Source organism: Helicoverpa zea, chromosome 11, assembly GCF_022581195.2.
Source record: "Helicoverpa zea isolate HzStark_Cry1AcR chromosome 11, ilHelZeax1.1, whole genome shotgun sequence".
Lineage (NCBI taxonomy): Eukaryota > Metazoa > Arthropoda > Insecta > Lepidoptera > Noctuidae > Helicoverpa > Helicoverpa zea.
The window spans coordinates 5,936,575-5,961,271 of record NC_061462.1 but is presented as its reverse complement, the minus strand read 5'-3'; the positions used below and the strand labels follow the sequence as shown (position 1 = coordinate 5,961,271).

At 37.2% G+C, this 24,697-nt stretch overlaps 1 protein-coding gene across 1 annotated transcript; it reads left to right on the top strand.

Annotated features, from left to right (window-relative positions):
• The first annotated feature begins 19,722 nt into the window (after positions 1-19,722).
• Positions 19,723-24,021, top strand: LOC124634496. The gene is made up of 2 exons (XM_047170094.1): positions 19,723-20,752; positions 23,672-24,021. The coding sequence occupies exons 1-2, from the start codon at positions 19,817-19,819 to the stop codon at positions 23,876-23,878; spliced, it is 1,143 nt and encodes a 380-aa protein (XP_047026050.1). The 5' UTR covers positions 19,723-19,816; the 3' UTR covers positions 23,879-24,021.
• The last annotated feature ends 676 nt before the right edge of the window (positions 24,022-24,697 follow it).

Genomic DNA, 24,697 nt, shown 5'->3' with positions numbered 1-24,697 from the left:
TCACAGATATTCTATTTAGGAGCAGACAGATATTTACGTTTTGTAACTATATTTCTACATTGTAATAAGCGATATCTTTTTAAGAGAGTTCTTGTAAAGTCGTCAGTAAAAATATACATTTTGAAGATAGCTTCAACAGTAAATTAAAATTCGATTGCCAATCATTTTCCACAACAGATTTTTTATCGTATCACTGCGGCCCCAATACTGCAACCCAAATAAAATAATATAAAGCTGTACGCAGACTCATATGTGACACTTGATACCGTTGTTTATTTTTGGCACAGTGAAAAATAACACTTCATGCAAAGCAAATAAACGGGGCCGGAGATAAAACATCAGACTGCGGCAAGCCTGTTTTCAACTTTAGTAAGTTCGTAATTTTATAGCCGGCCATACATATATACAGCTTCGGAGTTTCCAGACTAACTGAGACCTATCAAATATAATGTTAGAGAACTGTAGTCTTTGAAAATAATTATTAATTTGGGAAAATTATTAAGATGTTAAGACGTTTCCAGTAGTTAAATAGTTTTTTTATAATTGACTATGGTTTTTTTAGGTAATAAAACTAAAATTCCGTAATAATCGAAAATGTGTCTTTAAGGCTTTATCTTACATCGATCCTAGACAAAAAATATATCATTTGTCGGACACTTGGTAGTCAAGACTATTAAACCTATATACATATATAAAAATGAAACCCGCTTTCCGTTGTCACGACATAACATGAAATCGGCTTGACCGATTTGGCTGAAAATTAGAGGGGAGGTAACTTAGACCCGGGAGAAGGTTTTAAGGATAGTTTTTGTCACCATCCGGCTACGGGACGCGGGTGAATCCGCGGGCGAAAGCTAGTAATATATAAAATATTTCGATTGTTTTTTCTGCTCTAGTGCAATAGTATAAAAGCTTATACGTAAGTACCTATCAGGAGTGAGACATGTGAAGAGAAATATACTTGTTTCCACTCTGTAAGTGTAAATAAATTAGTGCAACTGTGGGACAGCTAGCTAGATCTATAAACATGATACCTATGTAACGTAATTCGCCTATGAATAATTGGCAAGGCACTTTAAAAGAGGTCATATTCCTACATAGTTATGGTAACTAGTGTATGTATCAGGCACTTTATGCGAAGAATTACGACAGCTGGACTAAGCAAAAGAAATACCCATGGACCCAAGGATCGAAATACGTGGCTGTAGTATCTGATCACTCCCTTGAGAAAATAGTGAAACGTTTTATATATCTTCGTAAGTAGATAGTATATAAATAATTAATTAATTGACTTACAAGTTGTGGCTTTTTTGACTTGAGTGACAGTTATTTACTTAGGCATTTTTATCTGGGGAATAATTTTTTGGAGGCTTTTTTCTTATAATATATACATAGATGTCAATGTTCCAGTTGTTTTATAGTTTACTATCAAAATGTAGATACTGTAGCTGCCCATTTTTGTTTCAAACATACTGCACTGGTTTCGTGTTTTTTTTGCGAACTTTTTACATCCTTCAGTTGAAAAGTTATATGGCTCGGGTTTTTAAAATTCGAGTGTTTAAAGGTTTATTTGATGAAATTCATTGAACTTCCAATTTCCAATTGAAGTTTTAAAAAGATAGATCGTTCATCCTTTGTTTCGATTTATTCATATGTTTGAGCGACGTAAATATGCAAAAGTTAAAAAAAATATTTTTGAATAGCACATTTTTTGCGCTTTGTAGGCTGCGCGCAAACAGAGCTCGTGAACAATGCTTACCGCGGCCCTACTTCCATTTAGAAATCTCCATATCTCTTAAGAACGGTAGGATATCTTAGTGAAGATTTGTTGCAGTTTATCTGGGTAACATAAGTGCTTCCCCAGATGCGCATTCAGTTTATGCATCGGTGGGTCGCATTCACACAAGATATGTAGAGGCTCTCTGTACCTACTTACTTCGAAATATATGAGAAACTTATTAAATGTAAAAGAGGGCGGAATTTTTCGGCTGCTTTTCTCCGTGAAAAGATTTTTCTATAAATGTAAACTGTTAGTCGGTTCTTATGATTTTTGATCATCGTCAATATTTGATAATGAAAACAAGTATTGTGAGCATAGTGATAGAATATAGCTCTGTTTTACAGGGACGTATCTAAGATTTAAAACAAAAAACATAATCAACAGACCTGAAGACATTGATTTTTACAGGCATGTGAATAGTTTTATTTTGTCAACATCTTTGAGTTGGTCGCAAAAATCGAAAAATAAATATATAGGATTAGGGGAATAATGATAAACGGATGATGCATACAGCTAAAAGACCTATCGATGTAGTTCACAGCCTTAGGTAAGTACCATTTATGTTAACGTTCAGTAGAGCATGTACCTGCATAAAGGGAGAATTAGCAATGGTCTCTGTAGACATTTCGAAACGCTAGCTAATACCGTTATTGCGGTAATATACCTAAGCCAAAACGTTATGCATTTACTGAGTTCAAACGTCAACCGCACGCTAAGACATTACAGAGGTTGACAACCAACGAGATCAAGTACTCGAACTTCAAAATAAGAACATTATAAGTTCGTGTAGAATAATTGTATTTGTTCAAACTCACAGTCTGTTGAAATTGCATATACAATTAGAATCAGAAAAGTTACATGATCAAAGAAACGAGTTCTGAATTCATGCGTTGATGAAAATGAAGCTAAAATAAATTGGTGGTGTAAAATTAAATGCGACCAGCGAAACGTGTTATTCAGTGCGGTGACATCGGAGCGCACTCAGTTAGATCGTCCATATGTAAACCTCTCTTTATTTATGTAGGCTTGTTGAACTAGCTGTGGTTTGAGTGGAGAATAATATCCTAATTAAATGCAATTTTGTGTGGCTGACAGGAATTGCACATGATTAATTTATTTGTATTTACTTTTATTATTCAGCTGGGCTAAAAGCCACCTAAAATGTTTGATTAACTGGTAAAGCCGTCTGCCGCGCCGTTATGTTCGTTATAAACTACGGGAAATGACCTTTAGATTGTGAGATCTTGATAAATGATTTTATACCAAATATTTGGAATTTGGAGTAACTAAAGAAGTCGATTTTGTTTATCTGAAAGTATCTTTGACATTCAAAAAGTCAACTCAACTATTAAAAAAGTTTTTAGCAATTAAAAGACAGCGATATTGAAAAAAATGTCTGATGTGAGGATTTAACGGAAAGATTAAAGTGTGACATTCATTAGCAGCAATCAGTCAAGCGAACTAAGCAGGGTGGCCTTCCGACAGCTGACTGCTACTTATCTAAATAAGATCGGCGTCGTGCGTGATGGATTTTAAGACCCTCGTCCCACTTGCCTGCCACCGTTCAGTAATTTAAAATCAGCTTTCGCTTTCACAATGTTCACAGGGCTTAAAACATTTTAACGTGATTTAAATACAGATACGCTTTGTGCCTCCAACGTTCGACGAGGAAAACAATGAACAATACCAACCAGTTGTCAGGCTCAAACCGTCATACCTGTGTCGACCGCCTCGAATAAAATTCCAGCTTTATAATACGACCCTCGATGCAATTGATATCGCAAAAATATGCATAAATAATATTCGTGACCCTTTGAAGTGACTTGAATGAGCAGAGGTTTACATTCGACTATTGCTTGAAAACGGTTTGAATTTATTAGTGTAATTTAATTCTGCATATGTAAGCCGCTTTACAGCATTCCGTGAAATCTCGCATGTACAGTACAAAACAGCTATAGTATAAGGAAAATTCAGATTAAACGTGACTGCCAGAGTCCCGGCGCCGAGTCTTACGGGTAATTCGCAATAACATAGCGCTAATGACCCAGCATTCACAAGGGAGGATTCGCAGCTAACTGCGACATTAAGACCTTCTTATTTGGCTATTTCACTTCGTTATGGGGCCTTTGTGGCCGCTTGTGGAAAAATATCAAGTTTACAGTTTTGAAATGATTATAGATATGACCAGCACGTTCCTGCATTTCAATTGAAAATCAATCTTTTATTATGACTCTCGTAAGGGGATGAATGCTTATGTAGTTATGATTCCGAATTATGTGTGTTTTTTTATATTCTAAAATGAATTGAAAAATTAAAGGGGGTGGGAAGAACATACAATGGGTTTTATTACAATGAAAGCCTTATTTGCAGACGCAGCAATGTTAACTTTATTACTCTGGAAACATACTTGCTCACTTCACATTTTCTTGATAACAATACAACAATATTTTTCACCCAGCTGTAATTCTATCAGTTCATCCAACTGCTGTTTTCTAGCTTCAAACTATTCAATTCCCCGAGTAACACAGCAGTTCCTATCAAAGCGCATTTAATAAAGAGAAAAGTTTTATTTACTAAAATATAGTGCCGTTACAGTACGAACAACGGAATGAATTAATCATTGCTCTTGATAAATAGTGGGTAAATACAGTGAAGTATTTAGACAAATGATAAATACTGTAGCGCCGGTTACTTGGAACGTGAGTAATGAACGTGATACTATGGATTAGACGGTTTAATCAATATCAATAATGTATTCATCGTGACTGTTTCAATGCTCACCTCGACAAGCTTCTCGTTGCTGCTGAAAATGGAATAAAAGCCACCCATTACGAGATGAACAGAAAATTCAATTCGCTGAATGTGGTTGAGAACATTTTGATTACATAGCGAGTCGCAAACACTCTATCTGTGCTCTCGTACAGGTAAATAATTGGATATACAGAGATCCGATTGCGCCATCTCGTTCCGCACCTATTTCTTCCGATATTAAGTCTTACACATTATGATACATTGATACTTATTTTTCGGGGTGGATCTGTCGACTTTGTGATTGAGTGAGTTTTTTTCCATCTTTTTGAGTAGAACAAGCGAAATGGAAGCGCGTTGTTACAGCTTACAGTTTCTAAGAAAGAAAAAGAACATCTATCTTTATTTTAATTGTGTTTTAATAAATACGATACATTATCTTTCCTGGTTCTCATAGACGACTAGCTAGGCATCATATCATTTACATTTACATATTATTTCCTAAGCTGTAATACATGAATTATAAATAAACAAATAGGTAGGCTAGCTTTTTTGTTTATTATACCTACCTATGTGACCCACCTTGTTGGAAAATATATCTACTATTATATCTAGCGTTAACACTTTACGCCACACTGTAGTATAAAGCATAACTTAATGCAAGCCATCGATAGGTGACCTTTGCTATCTCCCCGATAGGTCAGGCCACACAAGAGATAGCGAGTAGGTGAAGGTTGCACGGCACATCACAGTAGACACGGATTCAATTACGGTGGAGGTGTGCGCAGCATGTAACACGCTAGCTACACGATGTCGTGCTGAAGCGCCTGCGGCTTCCTGCACCCGCAGCACTTAGGCCGCGTCGGCCTAACTCATAAGCTGGAGAGATTTTGGAGAAGGAAATCAGTAGACTTCTATGTAAGTGGTTGTGTTTTTTTGGCTAGTTTTTTTGATAGCGATATCAACGATTAAACATTTTAAAATGTCCTATAGATTTTGGCTGATATCATGGATTTAAATTAGCATTCTAAAATGTCGCTTGTGTTAAGCAAATATTAAGGATTCAAGTTTTTGGAGAAATGCAATTGTGCAAGCTTTTGTAGGAGTCATTGACGTCATTCATAAACTCAAGCGATGTATAAGGCGACTTGGTAAAAGGTAGGTGTATTTTTGCACTTTTGTTAGATTAATATGTTAAAGACATATCAAATAAAGGTGTTTGGGTATTTCCAAGAAAATGTATTTTGATACCGACATACACCAGAATACAAATAATCACTGACGAAAGAAACATTTATTTTCTTACACGAAATTGTGATTCGTGCTAGAAATAGTTCCATTTCGCACTTACGCGGAATCTAATATTTATTTATTAGGCAGGCACCTACCTTTCGTCGTTACCCGTCTTTCGTCAAATATCTTATCAGCATAGAAACGTAGGTTTTTCCGAAAATATCGAAAACCACAATAGTATTTTTACCGTTCTAATTTTTTAGCTTAAAAAGGAACGTCATGATCAAATGATTTACTTAATTATGGTAATACGTCAAAAACGTCAACAATATAAATTTATTTACCTTGTCAGAACAGATCGTCGTTAAATTATATGAATTACAGAACTAATTAGCAACAACCTATTTTGTTTAATTCCAAAGTTACGGCAGATTGTCGAAGTTGAGTGGGAAAGTACGATACGCAAAGATAAGTGAACGACCTGTCATTTACAATACGTTTTCTGTGTGTAGACTGTGAACTTTGTGTGACTTTCAAAATAAAGTGTTGTTATTGTCAAACAACGTACATATTCAAGTCTGAATATATATACTACCATGTACTCAATAGGCTTATCTTTTTTTTACTCTCAACTCTCATAACTTACATGTATAGGTTCTAATAAATATCTTCATCAATATTTAATACTAGCCGTTTTCCCGCGGTTTCACCCGCGTCCCGTGGTAACTAATGCCCGTACCGGGATAAAATATAGCCTATGTTACTCGTGGATAATGTAGCTTTCGAATGGTGAAAGAATTTTTAAAAACTGTCCAGTAGTTTTTGAGCCTATTCATTACAACCAAACAAACAAACAAACAAAGTTTTCCTCTTTATAATATTAGTATAGACAACTTTCAAAACTAGAAATTAAAATCATGAATTTATTGGGATAGGCTCGCTATATTGCCTAATTTAAGTTCCAGGAATCTGAAAACCTTTCGGGACAATGTACAATATATAAATAACTTTCCTGCAAATTCATTTTGGTCGCCACGGCCCGTTGAAACTTTGATGTGGAGAGAATGATTAACTATCCCGGCTGATATAGTTTTTCGTCGAATTTTTTATCTCAAATTCCTTATAATAAGGAACTGCTCCGTTTCAAATAACTTTTTATCAGAGTTTAAAAAGTTTTCGGAATTCTGGTAATATTTTTTTTCCATTTTGCGTACTAAGCTATAATTTAAAGTTATAATATAAAATATCAAAACTATACAAAAAGAAGTTAATTTTATGTAAGTGGTTAATATAAATAGTAATACTTCTAATTGTAAAGATAGGTACCATATTATTTACATTTACCTCTAAAATGAAACAAAAATACCTCTTTTTTTATCGTTGTTTTATTTTTAGAAACCAGGATTTTTCTATCCAAAGTATACCAAGCCTTTCGTATCAAGATTCATCCGCTCGTCACTTGTCACTTTGACCAAACACGAAGAACCGCCTCCAAATTACCTGACTGACGTTCCACTACTTCCATTCTAATACTAGTTAGTGTACTTGCCACCCACATTAGTATCGCGTTTTATATCACTTAAGCGTAATCTTATTAATTAAATATACTTCGCTAATACTCCTTTAAGTAGCTCTTAGGAGAAAAGGAGTACTTCATTCAATTATATTGTGGTAGTAGTCTTTAGTAGCTACTTTATTATAAGACTGGAGACTGTATTTTGGTATTATGTAGATGGAAGCGTAGGTCACTGTCCTAATAGCGGAATTTCTTTACTTCTTGAGTAAGCAAACTACCTATATCTTTAGAAGTTTACACATACAAAACAATTTTTATTCAGAAATAAAAATCTGTTAAGAACTTTTAAAGGACCAGTTAATCGGAAATGATAAGTACAATTTATGAAAATATTTGATTGAATCAGAATATAATGAAAGTCAAACAAAATATAATTAGTCAATATTGTATGGATTTAGACCAATACATGGTTTGATTAAATAATTAATAATTAAATCTGATTACATATTGGTACTAATTTAATTTAAATCATATTAATAAAATAATTATTTAATTTAGTCAAATCCTACATAATGAGTTTGCAACGAAGTAATCAACTGTAATTTTACCTATCGTCTTATTTGCCCACGATGCGAAAAAATTACAAAATATTAATAAAAAATCGGTAAAAAAACTTTTAAGTTAAACGGTTTTACTTTATGTGCACTGAAAACTAGAAAATAAAAAAAACTGTTAAGTCCTTACCTATAAACCTACGTAGGTGGTCCCGGTCATATTAGACTAAAATAAAAACGTGGGGCCCTCTGAAATCCTACCTATGGCAAAGCATATCTTTAAAACCGTTTAACTTAAAAGTTTTTTTACCGATTTTTTATTTTCTAGTTTTTAGTATTTAATGAAAATGCCTACCGAATATTCCTCATTCTATATATGGGTCAGCAGCGGTGAGGGAGTGCCACTCTCTTACTGACTAAAAACCGTTGTGTTTCGTCGTAGGCCTTTTATGTACCAGGACCACGGTAACTCTTTCGAACAATCCCGTAGGCCTAGGCCCCGCTGGGGTTGCTGACAGTATTCTACTTATGTAGCCCTTTCATTTGATACCCATATTGAGGGGGTTGTGGAAAAAATATGTAATCCGCCATTTTGTGCCGGCGGCCATCTTGGATTTACAATGTTATTGATATTACTATATTGTATTGTCATCGGAATTGAAGCTGTGTACCAAATTTCAGATCAATCTGACAACAGGAAGGTACTTAAATTTGAATTACTAAATTTGAACCAAGAATAATAAATAAATAAAAAAAACAAACAGGGTGAGCTAAATAAAACCGTTTAAAAATTATTTTACAGCGAGTTTTTAAGCTCGAAGAAAAGTTCGATCATAACCTTAAAAGGTTTCACTACTTGGTGTGGCAATGATCTTAAAATACGCTTATTGCAAATATAAGTACCTCGTAACAGCTTCAAACGAAATCAAATTACGTTTCTCAATATTAATTTTCTATGGATTCTTACTAATAGAACGTAATTCACCAATTTCTGGTAGCCAGCAATTTAAATCGTATTGCAGTGTATCGACAAATATTAACGCTGTACGGCCAATGCCCGCTAAGTAGATACTTAAATATGTATTTCCAATTCGCTGTGGAACTGTAATATCTATTCTGTGGCTCATTATTGTTTTCATTTATAATGTGTGGGATAAAACTGGAATTTTTCACGCTCGGTTTTGAATGTTTAATGTTCTGTGTAAATTGTATTAAGTAACATTATTTCGTTCGTAATCTATTGTTTCGTAGGCTTGTTTGGTTTGTTTGATGATTTTAAAGGCTAATGCTTAATTCTAGTAGGTAAACTCTAACAGGTATTTTTTCGGGAAATATTAAAGTTCAATTTATTTTGAAAATGAAGTGTAATAAAAGTTGTACTATTATCTTCAGCGAGGAAGATAGAAAGCCTTGATCAGAGAATCCTAGTCTTTAACAAGTAAAGTATGGAATGTACAATTAACATCTTACGTCGATGTCGAAGCAATCTTACATCATAGCCAATAATTCCCTTTCATAACAGCCAATGGCTTCACAACTGATTACGAGACCCCTTTTTAAAAAAAACGTAACAAAAAGGTGAAAACGAGCATTATTTGTTTATTGTTTTGTTTGTTTTTTGTGTTTTTGTCGATTATTGTTTATGCTATAAATTAATTGATACAATTTCGATTGCATAATATGACATTTAAACTTTTTGAAACCTCACAAAAAATAAAGATTTAGAAAAGCATTTCAGTTAAAGCCATTTTGTAAAGAATTACAGTTAAAATCCAAGGTTCGAATATGTATGGTGAATATCAGTCAACGTACTCAGATATCGGGGTAGACATGGAGATCCCAATATTCATAAAACATCAAAGCCATTGAAAAATATTTATGTGCTGCGAGTTCAGTCGTATAAATATTTATTCACTTTCGGCATGCCAGTAGGTACTTGGCTACGGCGTAGTTGCAAGAGCCTGCGATACAAAAAGATTTTACTTTTTGAGTAATTGATTGCTATGATTTTAGTGTATTCTGGAGTTTATAATGAATTAAAATTCATTGAGAGAAGTGTTTGTGACTACAACACGTAGTACCTACACGTGTAGCAAAGCTTAGGCCTACGATTATATTCCTACGTAAGATTTTTTTCAAGGTTGTAGTTCTTAGCGATAAGATCGCGCATTATTCCCATTTTAATTAAAGATCAATAATGAAAAAAATGGTGTAATTACCTGACAAAAGTATTTTTACCTATAAATTCAAAAGTTTAATTCATACTTCAAACATACCGAAAAAAATAAACAGCTTCGAATGTTTACCCAATAAAAAATCGGAGTACCCCATCACATTTGTCAGCTACTGCCAAGTTAAAGTTCAGCTCTAAAAAGAGAGAAGTACAGACTAATGGATTACATGAAGTACACAACACTGTACATACAATGTTACGACACACACTGGCGACAAAAACAAAAGACAAGGAGACCGGTATTCCTAATGGGATATTATAAATTGCATATCAAATAAATAATCGCCTATCAATAAATACTCATCATTTATATTCTTTTTTACATCAAATAACTTACTTCACTACAAATAAACTAAATGTTTAACAAAACTCAAACTGCAGATAATTCGAAATTATACATCAATATGACATTACTTTTTTCCTTATAATGCAATACAGTTAAATTTATTCTTGTACAAAAATACTACATACAAGCATTAAATGCTGACTGCACAGCAAATTTTCCATATGTCGTAGCAAAATAACTATCCCAGTCGCATATTAACCAGTAAGTACAACAAAACCTGTTCATCATATTTGTCTTAATTTTCAAGAAGCCATGCTCGGCAAATTTAATGATTATTGTAACCAAAAAATCCTGTCACATTGCATTATTTCTAAAAGCAGAACAAATTAACCGAAAAATTGAAGCTAGCAACGAAAACGAATCGCTGCAAAACCGACTCCACGTAGTCTTTTTTGCCCTACCCTTAGAGTGCAATTCAAAACCGCGTAGGCGCGGAGGGGCGAGGCGGCCTGCGAGCTGAGGCGCAGGTAGTTTCAACGCTCGCCGACGCGGTTGAGGCTGGCCGGCGCTGCCGGCCAGTAAGCCGAAGCTGCGGTGGTGAGCGTCAAAACCATCTGCGATGATAAGCTCGCATGGGACCGCCGGAGCCACGAAGTGCCGGAGCCGTGACAGAAGCCATGCTTGCTGCATGTTGCATGCTTACTTCCATGTTGCATGCCTGCTTACATGCTGCATGCCTGCTTGCATGCTTCAGACTTGTTTGCATGCTTCTTACAGGAAAATAAAAATTCCAAAACCATGCCAAAAAATGATTCTGACATTCTGAAATATGATAGTTCTGCCTTTTAATGACTACTTATATGAAATGTATGCCAAAAGGAAGTACTGACAATACCTAAAAATGCACCTGACCCATTTTTTTAAGAACTATATGTGCAAGCCCCCCACCCTGTTGACCCCATAGTCAAACCATTACAACGGTTTTGTGGGGCTTAGCACATAAGATAAGGCTACATTTGTGATATAAGATAAATAAAAAAAAAGCATATCATCGGACTTGCGATCCGACTCAATTACGTGGCGCCACCTGCATAAGCTAAAAATGTGCCTATTGGGCAAAAAAGGAAGCGTGGACGCTTATTAATAATTCAATAAATTACAATTTTGTATTTAATTTTATATTTTTTTGCTGATCTCATTATGTGGTAATTAATAAATAATACGATGACTGTGACTAATAAAATGCTGTTTTATTCAGAAAAACTGCTGTAAATAATATAAAAATAGAAGCTACATTTAAAAGAAAAAGAGTTAACATGTATAATGTGCATTAAGATTGTTAGCTGTGCATTGATGAAAAAGCTTTTGCTTTAGGAAAAATCGCTGTACGCTGCGAAAATAAATTGTAGTGTGTTTAGTGATATTTTGAGTTGAATATTTTGCTGTGCAATCAGTAATTTTGATGGGAATTCGGAATCTTATTGCATAGAAAAAGGATATTTTTTGATTTGCGTTTAAATACTACCCATTTCTAATTAGTGAACACTTACCCGCCTAACAGTTAACTGATTTGGTCACTTCGATAATGTTGCTTTTTTTTGTGGTGCTTTTTGCTGCATGGTGAATGTTTATGTAATTAGTTTAACGTTATTTTTAGAAAATAGGTGAGAAGTTCTTGATTGATGAATTTTAGAAATTAAAAAAGAAGCATTGTTGAAATGAGGAATTTAATGAGGAAAAGTATATTTTTATTATTACCTACGGTTAATGTTAAGATTACTACATTCTACTGCATTATAGTTCGTGGTCTCGTTCCATTACATACGGGAACTACACTTTATACCAAGAAATCAAAGATGTAGCGTGCTTAGCAATTCCATGAACCTGCATTGCTTTTACGTTTTTTCCGCTTCTTCGTCTAAGAACTGGTTGTAAGAATGTTTGCTACATACATTAGAACCACGAATCGAATTTTCTGGCTCCTCAGCCGTGTGGCAGACGTATTCAATTAACTGGAAGTGGGGGAGAGTAACAGAATTACATGACGCCTCGGCTCCGACCGTCGGGTTCAATACACAGCTTGAGACTGACGGATGACTCCAACAATTTCTACCACCTCATAGATTAATTACTTGAAACTTAACTTGGGTATGCACTTGATTTCCAAGTTTAGCTCAGAAGCAATTACTCTATTCTGTTTAGGAAGTTGCAAGGTATGGATTCGGGCTGAAATATCTATGTTTGAGTTGCCAACTAAATCTTGCTCATTGTTTACAACGCTCGTGTTTACTTAGAAGTTCACTACTTCTTAGTGATTTAAGTAACAAGAACGAAAAAAAAACATCATCTGCTTTAGTCAAAATTCAACAATATAGCGAGCTAAGAAAGCTTACAAATGTTTTAAAATAATATATTTTAAAATAAAAATATATACGAGTAAATCTGCAACGAATAAAACATCATAAAGAGTGCAAAAATAAAAGTAAGACAATGAGAACAAAGGATATTTCACTTCAGTGTATCTAATAGCACCCTTAGGATCAGCTCCTATAAGCGCACTGTGTGAAAGGCTCCTACAAATAACTAGTCTTTTAACTTATAGTTATAAAATACATAAAATATTTTTTTTTACCAAATAATGTACAATTCGTTTAGTCAAATATTGGATTTATTTTACATTCAACTTTTTCACAGTAAATTTTATTTTTCATAAAAAATATTTGGTATATCATGAAGTCGTTTTAAATTGTAGGTACGGGAGTTTTATTTCAATTCGATTTGTACGATACTTAAAACAGCATCAAATTGATGCTGTAGAGCTGTTATTTTTAAGCTAATTATTATTATCACTAAATACGTACATATATTTATTTGGATTTAAGTATACGCGTATCAAAATAGCATTGATTTGAAACCGTTGTTTAAAGTAAACATGACTAAGCAAATCCTGCCGGTTCACACAGCGTATTGGCAATATTTCAACGCGAATTAACAGTATCATTGGAGGCATCGACATCGTTACATCGTAAGCTGTATAGGCCCTACGCAAACCGCCGCCGGTGTAAACGCCCTGCCGAAAGCTTTCAACTAGTTAAGCGCTTTGTGTTTTATAACAATTGCGAAGATAGAGGCGGATCTAGTTTAGTTTCAACCTCTATTGTTTACTAATGCAACGTCAAACCTTACCTTCCTCAGGGTCGTTAAACGTTGTAAAGTCGGGAGCCGCCCTACTCATTTCGTTTGTACGCGTGATATCCATTTGTTTAGCTTTTCCCTGTTGATATAAATTGATGTGCCGCCAGTTTCTTTTGTTTTACAAAGTATTGTTACCGCAACAATTGGTGTATAAGTAGAAAAGCATGTTATGTGCCGCTGCTAAATAAGAAAGTTGAAAGTCATCTTTAACTTGAAAAACAAATGGTGGAAACTTTGTTGTTTTTATTTAGGTATATTTCCTAGTTTCAAAATCGAAGTGGGCTGAGCAATTTAAGTAGTAAAGATTTTTATGTAAATATACAAGGATCATTTGAATTGAGTCGAGCAGACAGATGAGACAGATAAACTAGTTCAAAGTTTGTTGAGCCCACAACAAGTTCTAACAGACCAAACCTTGTTTGAGTTAGATCTAATGTAACATGTTTGGTAGGTAGGTCCGTGATTTTATCTTAGTAATGAATTAAATATTCCGAGTCAGTGTGGCATGGAGCGCACACCAGTGCTGTTAATTGTTTTCTGTGTTGGCCTACAATTAACAAGGGCCTATTGTAGTGAGGGCGGTGCGGTCGGAGCTAGCCAAGTTTCCTCCGGCCGCTGCGGCGACGAGACCGACCGACGGCAATTTCCGTTGCAACACCGCCTGTTAACGCCACCTGGTGCCTACTTAAAATAACGAACAAACTTACATACAAAAAAAAAAGACTACTACACAAAATTATTTCATAAACGACATATTCCGAGGCCGCAGCAGGTGTAACTGGGCCGCGGGAGAGCGCTGGCTTAAAGGAATTACGATGAGCCACCTACAGGACAAAAATACTGCTGCTTTGCTCAAGTCTGGATTATCAGAGCCACCATAGTTTATTGGAGATTAGCTTTATAATTTATCTCTTAAATTAAATAAAAGTAGTTAAAAATTTTAGGTTGCTGAACACAAGAGACGACATACAAAGTCGGTGTAGTACGGTGTATTGTATATCCTGCGCTAAATTACATGGGAACATAAATACAGCGTCCCCGTTGGCATCGTGTTAACATTCACACCGAGACAAATCTGTGCAACAGCTGGCGTGTATTAACTAGAAAACAGTAACTCTAGCCAACCGCCCGGCTGACTATAAGTCAAAGCGAGCAGGTATACAATCTTAGTAAATCTACCTACGCCTTATTAAAATATACTACTAGTTGTATGATATTCTTATTAAACCTCTGAGATTATAAATTCTACCACTGTAATAACGGGTAATTACCATCAAATCATGCACGGTACTGTTTCAGCTAATAGAATTACTTGGCGCCGCCAACCGTGATCGTATCAGAACAGAGTATCGTTGTAAATTTCTATGAATTCCGAAACAACACGAGTTACAATAAAAGCTAACAACCTAACTAAAAATAAAGGAAATTCTTAACTAACAAAGCGAAACATTGTTCGCTTCTAGAATCACTTTCTTGGTATAATCCATACTTGGTAGAAAACTTGCAATTTATTATTTATGTTCAGTGCCTTGTACAACATTATTGAGACTTTAGGGTGGAACGAAGACACGTATCTCAGTAAGTTATAAATCATTTAGTCGTGACACGAAAAAGCCTAAGAATGAGGTGGCTATAGGACGTGGCTACATGCGAAATGTAAACAACGGAAACAAAATTATACCAAACTCTGCAGGCAAATGTTGACCTGGAAATAGTGCCTTAATACTTCACGAATTTTTGCAGACAGGAACTTCAGTGTTCGGGGTCAGTTGAGAAATGTCCAACGTTGGACATAGGTTTACCATGCCATTAATTTACTTTGTTGTACATAAAAATATGTGAATTATTTTGTGAACCTACATATCAATTTATGTTTATAGGAAGATAGTAAACTAATAAGCAGGTATTTTTCATCTTCTAAATAAATGGCCAATATTCAGGAAAGAGGCTCTTTACATAAATCTATCCGGTTTAGTGGAACCTATGTAACCTCTAGCTAGCCAAGCTTTCACGGAGCGATGTTATCAGTGTACCTACAGGTGGAAGGTTCCATTCACTTGCCTAATCCCTTAATCGCTTGCTACGACACTCAAGGGAAGACGTTAGGCAGCATATTCAAAGCGGCGACCACACGGCATGACATATCACTGCCGGCACATCTCGAATACCATATAATAGTCGCACGAGTGTTTATTCAACAAAAAAGGCGAATAATAAAAAGTATTAAACAAACACATGAATCCCAAGCAGCGATAGTGTGTGAATATGAGACAGCATCCCCGAGTGCCAGCTTAAAATTCAGTTTACTCGAGTAAAAGCTTCTAACTTGCGCATCAGCAAACCGTGAAACATTACATTGTATGGTGTGTAGATACATCCGTGTCTCGAGTTGTCGACAGTTTCCACTACACTGGCGGTAGTTAGCGCCACCTGCGTTGTGCGAGATACATGGCTCGCTTTATGCCATCATAACAATAACATCGCACCGCTTTACCGCCCTGCGCCCGCCGACGCCGTAATATAACGTTCAGACCTTGCCTAATAGGATTACCTAATATGAACACCTCATCGTTCCTCTAACATTCTAATTAAAACAATAAAGGTGTAACTTCTCATTTCCTCAAGCGAACGTAAGTATATCAGAAATAACTGTAGCCTTATTTTATCCAATACATTGAATCGATACAAAATGGCAAGAGTACGCCAGGAGGGAAAATTTATTCAATAATACAGAAGACAGGATTAACTGGGCTTGATAACGCTTCGCTTGAGCCGAACTCATCTGCGGCGCTATAGCATTTTTGAGCCTCTGAATTTCATATACACACAGACTTACCACGTCGATTGGCTTCTAAATCTGTTTTACATCAAATTTTGTGTTTGTTTTGTGGATGACGATATTAATTTTGACTAAGAGTAAAACAGATTTGTCAGAGTATCAAAATCCTGAAAGACTTACATATAGGTAGTGATAGTGACCTACAAATGAGTAAGTTAAAGCGACGACGCAGTTTGTTGCAGCCGAGGTAAACCCAGTTGCGAGGCTTGTTTGTTCTTTAAATTACGTAGGGCTCTACGGTAGACCGCTGTATGTACTGTTGTTCCCGTTAGATTGCTTCCCGCCCAAGTTTCAATCCTGTTTAGGATTCCACGTTGCGGACGGCATACGATTTGTTTTGACGTTGACGTTCGGATTTCTATGTAGGATGAGTTACATACCTTCAAAGAGAGTACCTACCGACACTTAAATATATTAAAATGGAATTCCATTACAATCAGATTTACTTACAATATTAAACGTCCTTTGTGAAATTAAAACTCTGTGAGCACGTTTCAGCGTACGTACATGTAGGTTCAATTGAATAGAACCGTTCATCGGGCACGATCCGTTAAATAAACAACGAGCAAGCGCAGTACACGTATACCTCATACCTATGTATGTGCAAAGTAAAGAAATAAAGTGCCCCAGTGATGGCGTCGAAAGTATAAAATGCAGATAGCCGCTTCACTGACCGATAGTCGTAGTACTGAACAGAATTTTATTGGCCTCTTTATATTGTGAACAGAAACGTCGCACGATCGTCTCTTCACTGCTTACTTCTCTTTACGACAGCGATAGCGGTTAGAACAATGTTTTGATTTAACAACGAGATATTTTGGTACTTCTATTTATGGTGCTATTTTATGGAAACAGTATTTGTGTTTAAAATAATAATTATTTTTTGTCTGATAATACCGAGAGAGAGGGGTTCTTATACTCGTATAAGTGTTGTATAAAATTGTCGAATCGATTATTCATGCTCAAATACAGCTACAAAAACACACAACACTTTTGATACTAGATTTGCTTTATAAAACAGGCACTTTAGTGACCAATTGAACGGCACTTGCAACGAAACAAAGAACACTGACCCGTTCAAGTTTGAAAACTATTACCATAATAACATGTTGCCGGCACCACCAGCCGGGGGTTAGCTGCATGCAATTATATTTCAATATTAATTCACCCCAGCATTATTTACAAGAAAGCAGGCAATTAGAAAAAGTAAAAAATGTACTTACTACTACGTACTACTGAACTTTATTTAGCGGCGTGTGTTATTATTTCTGCTATCTCCCCTGAAGGAGTATTGCTGGTCACATTTACATAAAATGATAGTAAAAGAATGCATATTGCGAGTGACTATAAATAACAGGTGCGGACAGGAAACGGTGTAGTTACCTTTTCTCACGTTCCCACAATATTCAGGACGTTTTATTTCTTTCGTATCTACTCGCACAATTTTCACTTACTAGTACCTACATGCGTAGGGGTACCGACGTATTGATTGAATTTTAAATTTGATTGCATAGTTTAAAAAACTTAACGTTTTTAATAGAATTTATGTATTTGTAAATTTTTCTATACTATTAATGCTGAAATCATGTGACATTCTTACATCAAGTAAAAATTACTAATTTAGAAAATTGAATAATTTAATCTCAATAGTAACTCACAATAACACACTTTGCCTTTGGTGGACGCAAATAAACTATTTTCTTTCATAAAAGTATTGGCTCTTCATAAAACAAGATTAAAAATAGCTATGAATGAAGTAATGTATTACACCGACGAGTTTTTAATATCTATATAACTTGATTAAAGACTCCATTCCCATACTGATATAGTTAATTAAAATAAATACTACCTTTTACATTTATTACATACCTAAAAGTGAAACTCGCACTCAAAGTAATTCTTTGTATCATTATTACCCCTTTTATCATATTGTATTTGTAGCCGGTCCATGGGTTCCGTACCATAGAAATGAAAGGAAAATAATGTTTGTTTCTTCGTACCACGAATACTTACCCGCAGATGTTTTGTTAAGGGCGGCGTGCGGGGCTCGCCTCTCTATTTGGCTAATGGATATATCAACGAGATTGGTTTCTAACACAAACGAACCGGTCGTCTAGTTAAAAATACCGTGTGTATTTCCACGGCCGCTAAATTCAAAGCGGTATCCGAAGTTAAATATTTGTACCGTGTTTGGAAACAAGATAGGTATCGGTTCGCGTATACCTGAAACTAAATGGGAAGTTTCAAGCAGACTCGGGGACTGATAAAATTATTTTATCATCAATTTAAAAGCTGGGTTTCGAATCACAAAATTGCTACCGGATTTGTTTATTGGATATTTTTTAGTAAAATATTTAGGTTTGATTAATTTAATAATTTGCTTTTTGAAGCAAACGATAGCTATAGGTACGACTTAATTGTGTTTCTATTTATCTGTTAATTATTATGATTATGTCTAATAAGAAATTGATCATTACTTATAATGTACTCATTTTACTCATTGTGTCCTTTTTTTAATAACTTTTGTAAGCACACCAGTTTGCTAAGACTAATCTGTCCAACAGGAGCTATCTACTATAGTTATAGATTCCTCAAGTTTTCCTCAAATCGTAACACATGCTGTTTAGGGGGAACGGGGAAGTGACGGCGTTGAGAAGATAATTTAGATCCTCTTACGGACGGCTTTCCCTCTCTCTCTGGTTTCCTCAAGTTTTCACTGTCATCGTTAGCCCAGATTTTTGAGGACTATACAGTTGACAACAGATGGACGTCATTCGGCTAACGATTATGCAAAAAAAAAACAACAACAAGGCTCTATTACGCCACCTAATTAATGTCAGCGCACAAACAACGAGTTTAATATCCGCACAAACGACAGTCGACAAACATTCCACGACAACATTTGTCATTTATTACGCGGGTAAATAATATAGTCGGTACGGGAATTACTGCTTCTATTAATGTACTAACAGTCGAAGTAACGACATTTGATTGGCATACCCTGCATTTGTGTGGCGGATCGGATCGTAGATGTCCGGCCGGTATGTAAACTGCTTTGACAGGATTTCGACCAATCGAATTTAAGCACGGCCGCGCGTACATGGGACCTGTCGGTAAATTTTGTCGCCCACACACACAGATGTAAATTTCATGCTTCCTTGCACAAATTGTGCCTAACCCTGTCTTTGTTCTAATGGACAGTATAGTATACATTGTCTTATGATCCTACCCTATGGCCTAATATCCTTCTTTGAAATATTTGAATGAAACCTTCGTTCATCATTTTAAATAAAATTACTCTAGCATAAATAAATACTCTCGTACTAGCTGCGAATCGATGCAGTCGTGCTGCTGACGCGTATATTTGTTTATTACAAATTAGAATTTAGCGCGGCGCAAGCCGTTGCTAGTCGTTTTTTTTTTTTAATCGCTATGAGTGAACAACTCGTGGCGAATGAGCTGCTGGCGTTCCTGCAGCAGAAGCTGGACGTGATGGACGAGGTGTCCGCTGTCCAGATCTGCGCGTCGAACTTCAGCGAGGATGACGTCGCTGCTGCAAAGCAGCTGCTGTACCGGTTGCTCAACAAGAGCGACCAGATGGTGTCCCGCCGGCGTGACGGGACAAAGAAGAGCATTCAGGACATCATTACGCTGCTAAAGGAGACCGATCCAGACGACGTGCCGACGTTTGTGGCCAAGGATCTGAATAAGCTTCCGCCCGTCACCTTCAACCACGTCGACGTTACGAGCCTGCTGAAAGACATCGTCTTTCTAAAGGCAAGTCTTGCGGATGTACAGAAGAAGTTAGATGCATCCCAAATTACAGTCGCCGATTTGCGCAGCGAACTTAATGAGTTGCGTAAATCGGTGACTGTAACTGGGTCACCTGTGGGTGCATCGAACGTAAATATGCGGTGCGGAGCGTGCCTCGATATATCGGGTGCAAGTTTCGCGTCAGCAGTGTTGTCGCCATCGCCGCTGTCACCGCCGAATGCTGAGTCGGCACAGTGCGCGCCTCGTGCGCCCCGCTGCCCCGCTCCCGTCCCTGCGGCTCCTCCGCTCGCCGCCGCTCGACCGCTCGATCAGCTGCTCGTTTCTGCAGCGTCGACGGAACATCAAAATGTACGTCGAGACTACGCTAGCGTCACCGGTAGCAAAATTGATGCTACGAAGAAGCCCGTGCCCGTAAAGGGACAGAATCGGGCTGACGATGAGGGGTTCGTTACGGTGCAAAGGAGGAAGCGCCGTCAGCGAACCAACAAGAATCGTTGCGGCACGGCTCCTATTGAGCCAAACATCAAAATTCGTGCCGCCAAGCCGAACACCCCGGTGTACATCTCTCGCCTACACTACACCACTAAGGCGGAGGACAGGCCCGCCGCTAGCTGTTAGTTCGCCCGCGTGCAAAACTGATTATACCGCCCTACGACTACAAGGAAGCGCGAGCGAAGCGAGCGCAAAAAATGTTCAGTATAAAGACACAAAAAAAAAACGACTGTAAATTAACAAAACAAAGTCGAATAGTAAGATATGTACAGAAATGAAGTGCAAATGTATATGGAGTCGCGAGCGAAGCGAGCGCGATTTTTTCCTTAGAGTTTTCATGAAGTATATCATGTCATAAAAAGCCAAAATGAACAAAAAGCCACAACGGACGTGCGCGAAAAACGTTTTTACACGCTTTTTATTAGCTTCACCTGTATGTTTGTTTGTAACCGACTTCTTTGGGCGCGATTTTGACCCACTTTAAACGGCCAGATTTCGTTCAAACTTTGTAGATTTATTGAGGACCGATGACAATACACTAATTTGATAAAATTATTCCATTTTTAACCGACTTCCCAAAAAGGAGGAGGTTACACATACACATCGATTACTCCGAGGTTTATAGACCGATTTACGTGATTCTTTTTTTGTTCGACTCGGAATAGCTGCCAGTTGGTCCCATATTCATCAGGTCAGGATCTGATGATGGAACCCTGAGAAATCGAGGGCAACCTTCAAAAGTTGTAGGCATACATAGGGTAAAAACTTGACACTCAGGTGTACGTCTAAAAGCACTATTCAACTGTGAAGATTTGAAGCTGACCTGATGATGGAGACCAGAGAGGGTCGAGGGAACTCGACAACTGAATATGTAAACTACCTCGTGTTTGGGCTTAAATTATTTGTATTGACAAGACCTTTGCAACAGTGAAGGTTTGGAGCTGACCTGATGATGGAGACCAGAGAAAGTCGAGGGAACTCAATAACTGAATATGTAAAATACCTCGTTTGGACTTATATTCTTTGTATTGATGAGAACTTCCCACTTGTATGGATAGTGACAACTATTCGTATCACTGAAAAGCTTTAAATAAATAACCTTTTTACAAAAAAAATAAACCGACTTCCCAAAACACTCAAACACACAAAAAAAAAAATATTTAAAAAAAGCGTGGGGTGCTATTTAAGATATTATCGAAATGAAAATCACTGTACTCATATCTGTCAATAAAATATTTATAACTATTGACACCATGCACCCCACGCTTTTTTTTTAATATTTTTTTGTATTCACACTATTATTAATTTATATTCATTGAAATTTTTAACACTGTTTTCTTAATTTAAATTCATTAAAATTTATTTTCTATTTTTTAGTTCGTTTTTCTATAAAAAGCGTGTTTTTTTGTTTTTTTTAACTATTATTTATTTTTTCGGAATAGAATTAAACAAAGATAATCTGTGATACCTATCTAAGATGGAGCCGCGAGCGAACTTTTTTGGGGATGCAAAGAGTAAACCATCAAAATTGACGGGATACGACCAAAGCGAGGGCGGCTTTTTCTGTTTATTGCTAATCTACTCATCTATTTTTTTTTTAAATATTTTTATAATAATATATTTAATAAGCCCCGCAGGGCATCTGAGGCGGATGACGGGGAGTAGCGACCCCGCGGGGCCATATATCCGAGTGCTCCAGGGAGAGTATACTGTGCCCCATCTCCGGCCTGCCGGAGCGAAGAATGACGGGGGATAGGTCTCCCGCCTCTTGGCTTGCCTTCATCGGCCGGTCAGAGTGGAGTCGCTAGAGCAGGGTTAGCTCGGAGGGTAGGTGCCTCGTGGTAAGTAGCGAGTGGGCCGGTGATGCTGGACCCACAGGGAGCGCGTGATCTGCGTTTAAAGTCCGCCGAGGTATCCTCACCCTTCAGCCCCTCATGTACCTGTTGCCCCCTTGTTGCAATTTAGCGACTGATTCCCGGGGGCCCAGTAAGTGAGGTGGCGAGTCTCCACCTGCCATTTTTACATGTTTTAATACATTGTCATCGGCAGGTGCCATAGTTCCCATAGTTATCCCCATTCCCAGTCCATTAGCATCCCATCACAATAGCCCAAGTAGTTTTCATCCACAGTTAGCAATAGTATAGCACAGAACCGGGAATTGTCCTTGGGTACATTTCTATAGTGTATACAGGGATAATCGTCGGTTTTGTGTCGCCATTTCATTAAAGTTGTCTCAAAAGGGCTTCAGCGTGTTGGCTTCGGCCCCACGTTCGCCTCCCAAAAATCCGGGACTCTGTAGTCCCGAGGTCTGGAAGAGACATACATTTATAATATTTAATAATAATAAATTTGACTGCCTCGTTGGTCTAGTGGTCGCAAGCGCGGCTGCTGAGCACGAGGTCTCGGGTTCGATTCCCGGGTCGGGCCGAAATCGCTTTGTGGGTTTTCATAAACTTTCACAAAGCAGCCCGTAGTCTGGAAGTTGGTGATTGATTCACCCGTGCATCGGAGAGCACGTAAATGTCGGTCCTGCGCCTGATCTCTTTCCGGTCGTGTCGGATTGCCGTCCCATCGGGTTATGAGAGTGAAGGAATAGGGAGTGCACCTGTGTCTGCGCAAATGCTTGTGCACTATAATATGTCCTGCGCAGCTGGCTGATGTCCTTAAATGAGAACAGCCGCCGTGGCCGAAATCGGCCGTGGACGCCATTATTTTTATAACGTAATTGTGGTTTAATTACGCCGTATGATTTGCCTCATGCAAATACTCTACTGGTTGATCTTAAATCATTTTTAAGAATTTTTAATTTTGATAATGATCTTTCAACAGATGCAACTGAAACCGGCAGTGTAAGTTTTATTCTTAGCGCTATTGTTGTATTCGGAAATATTGAAATCAAATCATTGGTAAAAAGATATTGTATTTTTTAAATATGAAGTCGCTCGATTTGCCGCCCCCTAGAACGTGCCGCCCGCGTGCGGTGCACGCCTTGCACGCCCGCTTACGGCGGGCCTGGCGGAGGACATCGTAGAGTACGTGCGTCAGAAGCTGAAGTACGCCCCGAGAGTGCAGCTGCTGGAGTCGCGCCATAACGCCAATTTCAAGGCGTTCGTGGTGCGAGTGCCGACGTGTTTCCTGCACCTCGTGTTGGACGAAAACTTCTGGCCACAGGACGTGGTGTTCCGTCGCTTCCGCGGACAAGTGCCACAGGACCGCACAGTGACATAGTGCATAAGTGAAGTGCTACTAACATAGTTTTAAGTTTTTATTTACTAACAATTTTGTATATCATATGTATGCTAGTTTTAAGGTATTTATCTATGGGCCTTTGATGCCTGAGAATAAAGATGATTTGATTTGATTTGATTTGATAAATCAATCAGTTTCCGACATTTACATAAAGCCAAAGTCCACATGTTTAATGTACCTAACCTTTAAACACAAAGATTTATTTAATGGTTTTCCGGTCTATTATATTTTATTTACAAACCATTATGATATTTGATAATATTATTACATCCTACAAGAATATTAATGAAGTTTAATTTGTATGTATTAGCTGTTGTGTGTCAACGTTCTGTTCCAGTGCCAAAGCCGTTTTAAAGTAAATCCCTAACGTAAATAAATAAACGTTCACACACCACCCCACACATTTAGGATTCCTATATTGTCAGCTGGTGGCGTACACGCCTACGAAATTATGTACAAAAATATGCTACAAACTTCTCAAATTGCTGGAAATTTCATGTCTGAAATATCACAGATTAATATCTAGATTCAAGAGACAATTTCGTATTGAATATGAACAAAGAGAGAAAGACAAATATTGATACAGAATATTCGTAGATGTAACATCGGGCGCTCGATTTAGAAAACGTTTATTAGTACGAGGCTAAACTGCGATAGGGATGTGAACGAGTGAACGTGACGAATTCAGCTGAAAACGCACGTAGACAATTAACCCAGGGCTGACGTCTGCAGTGATACATGAAGCGAGCCCCCAAAGGACGATGGAAATAAAGCGGCCCCAAATAAACACGGAGTTCA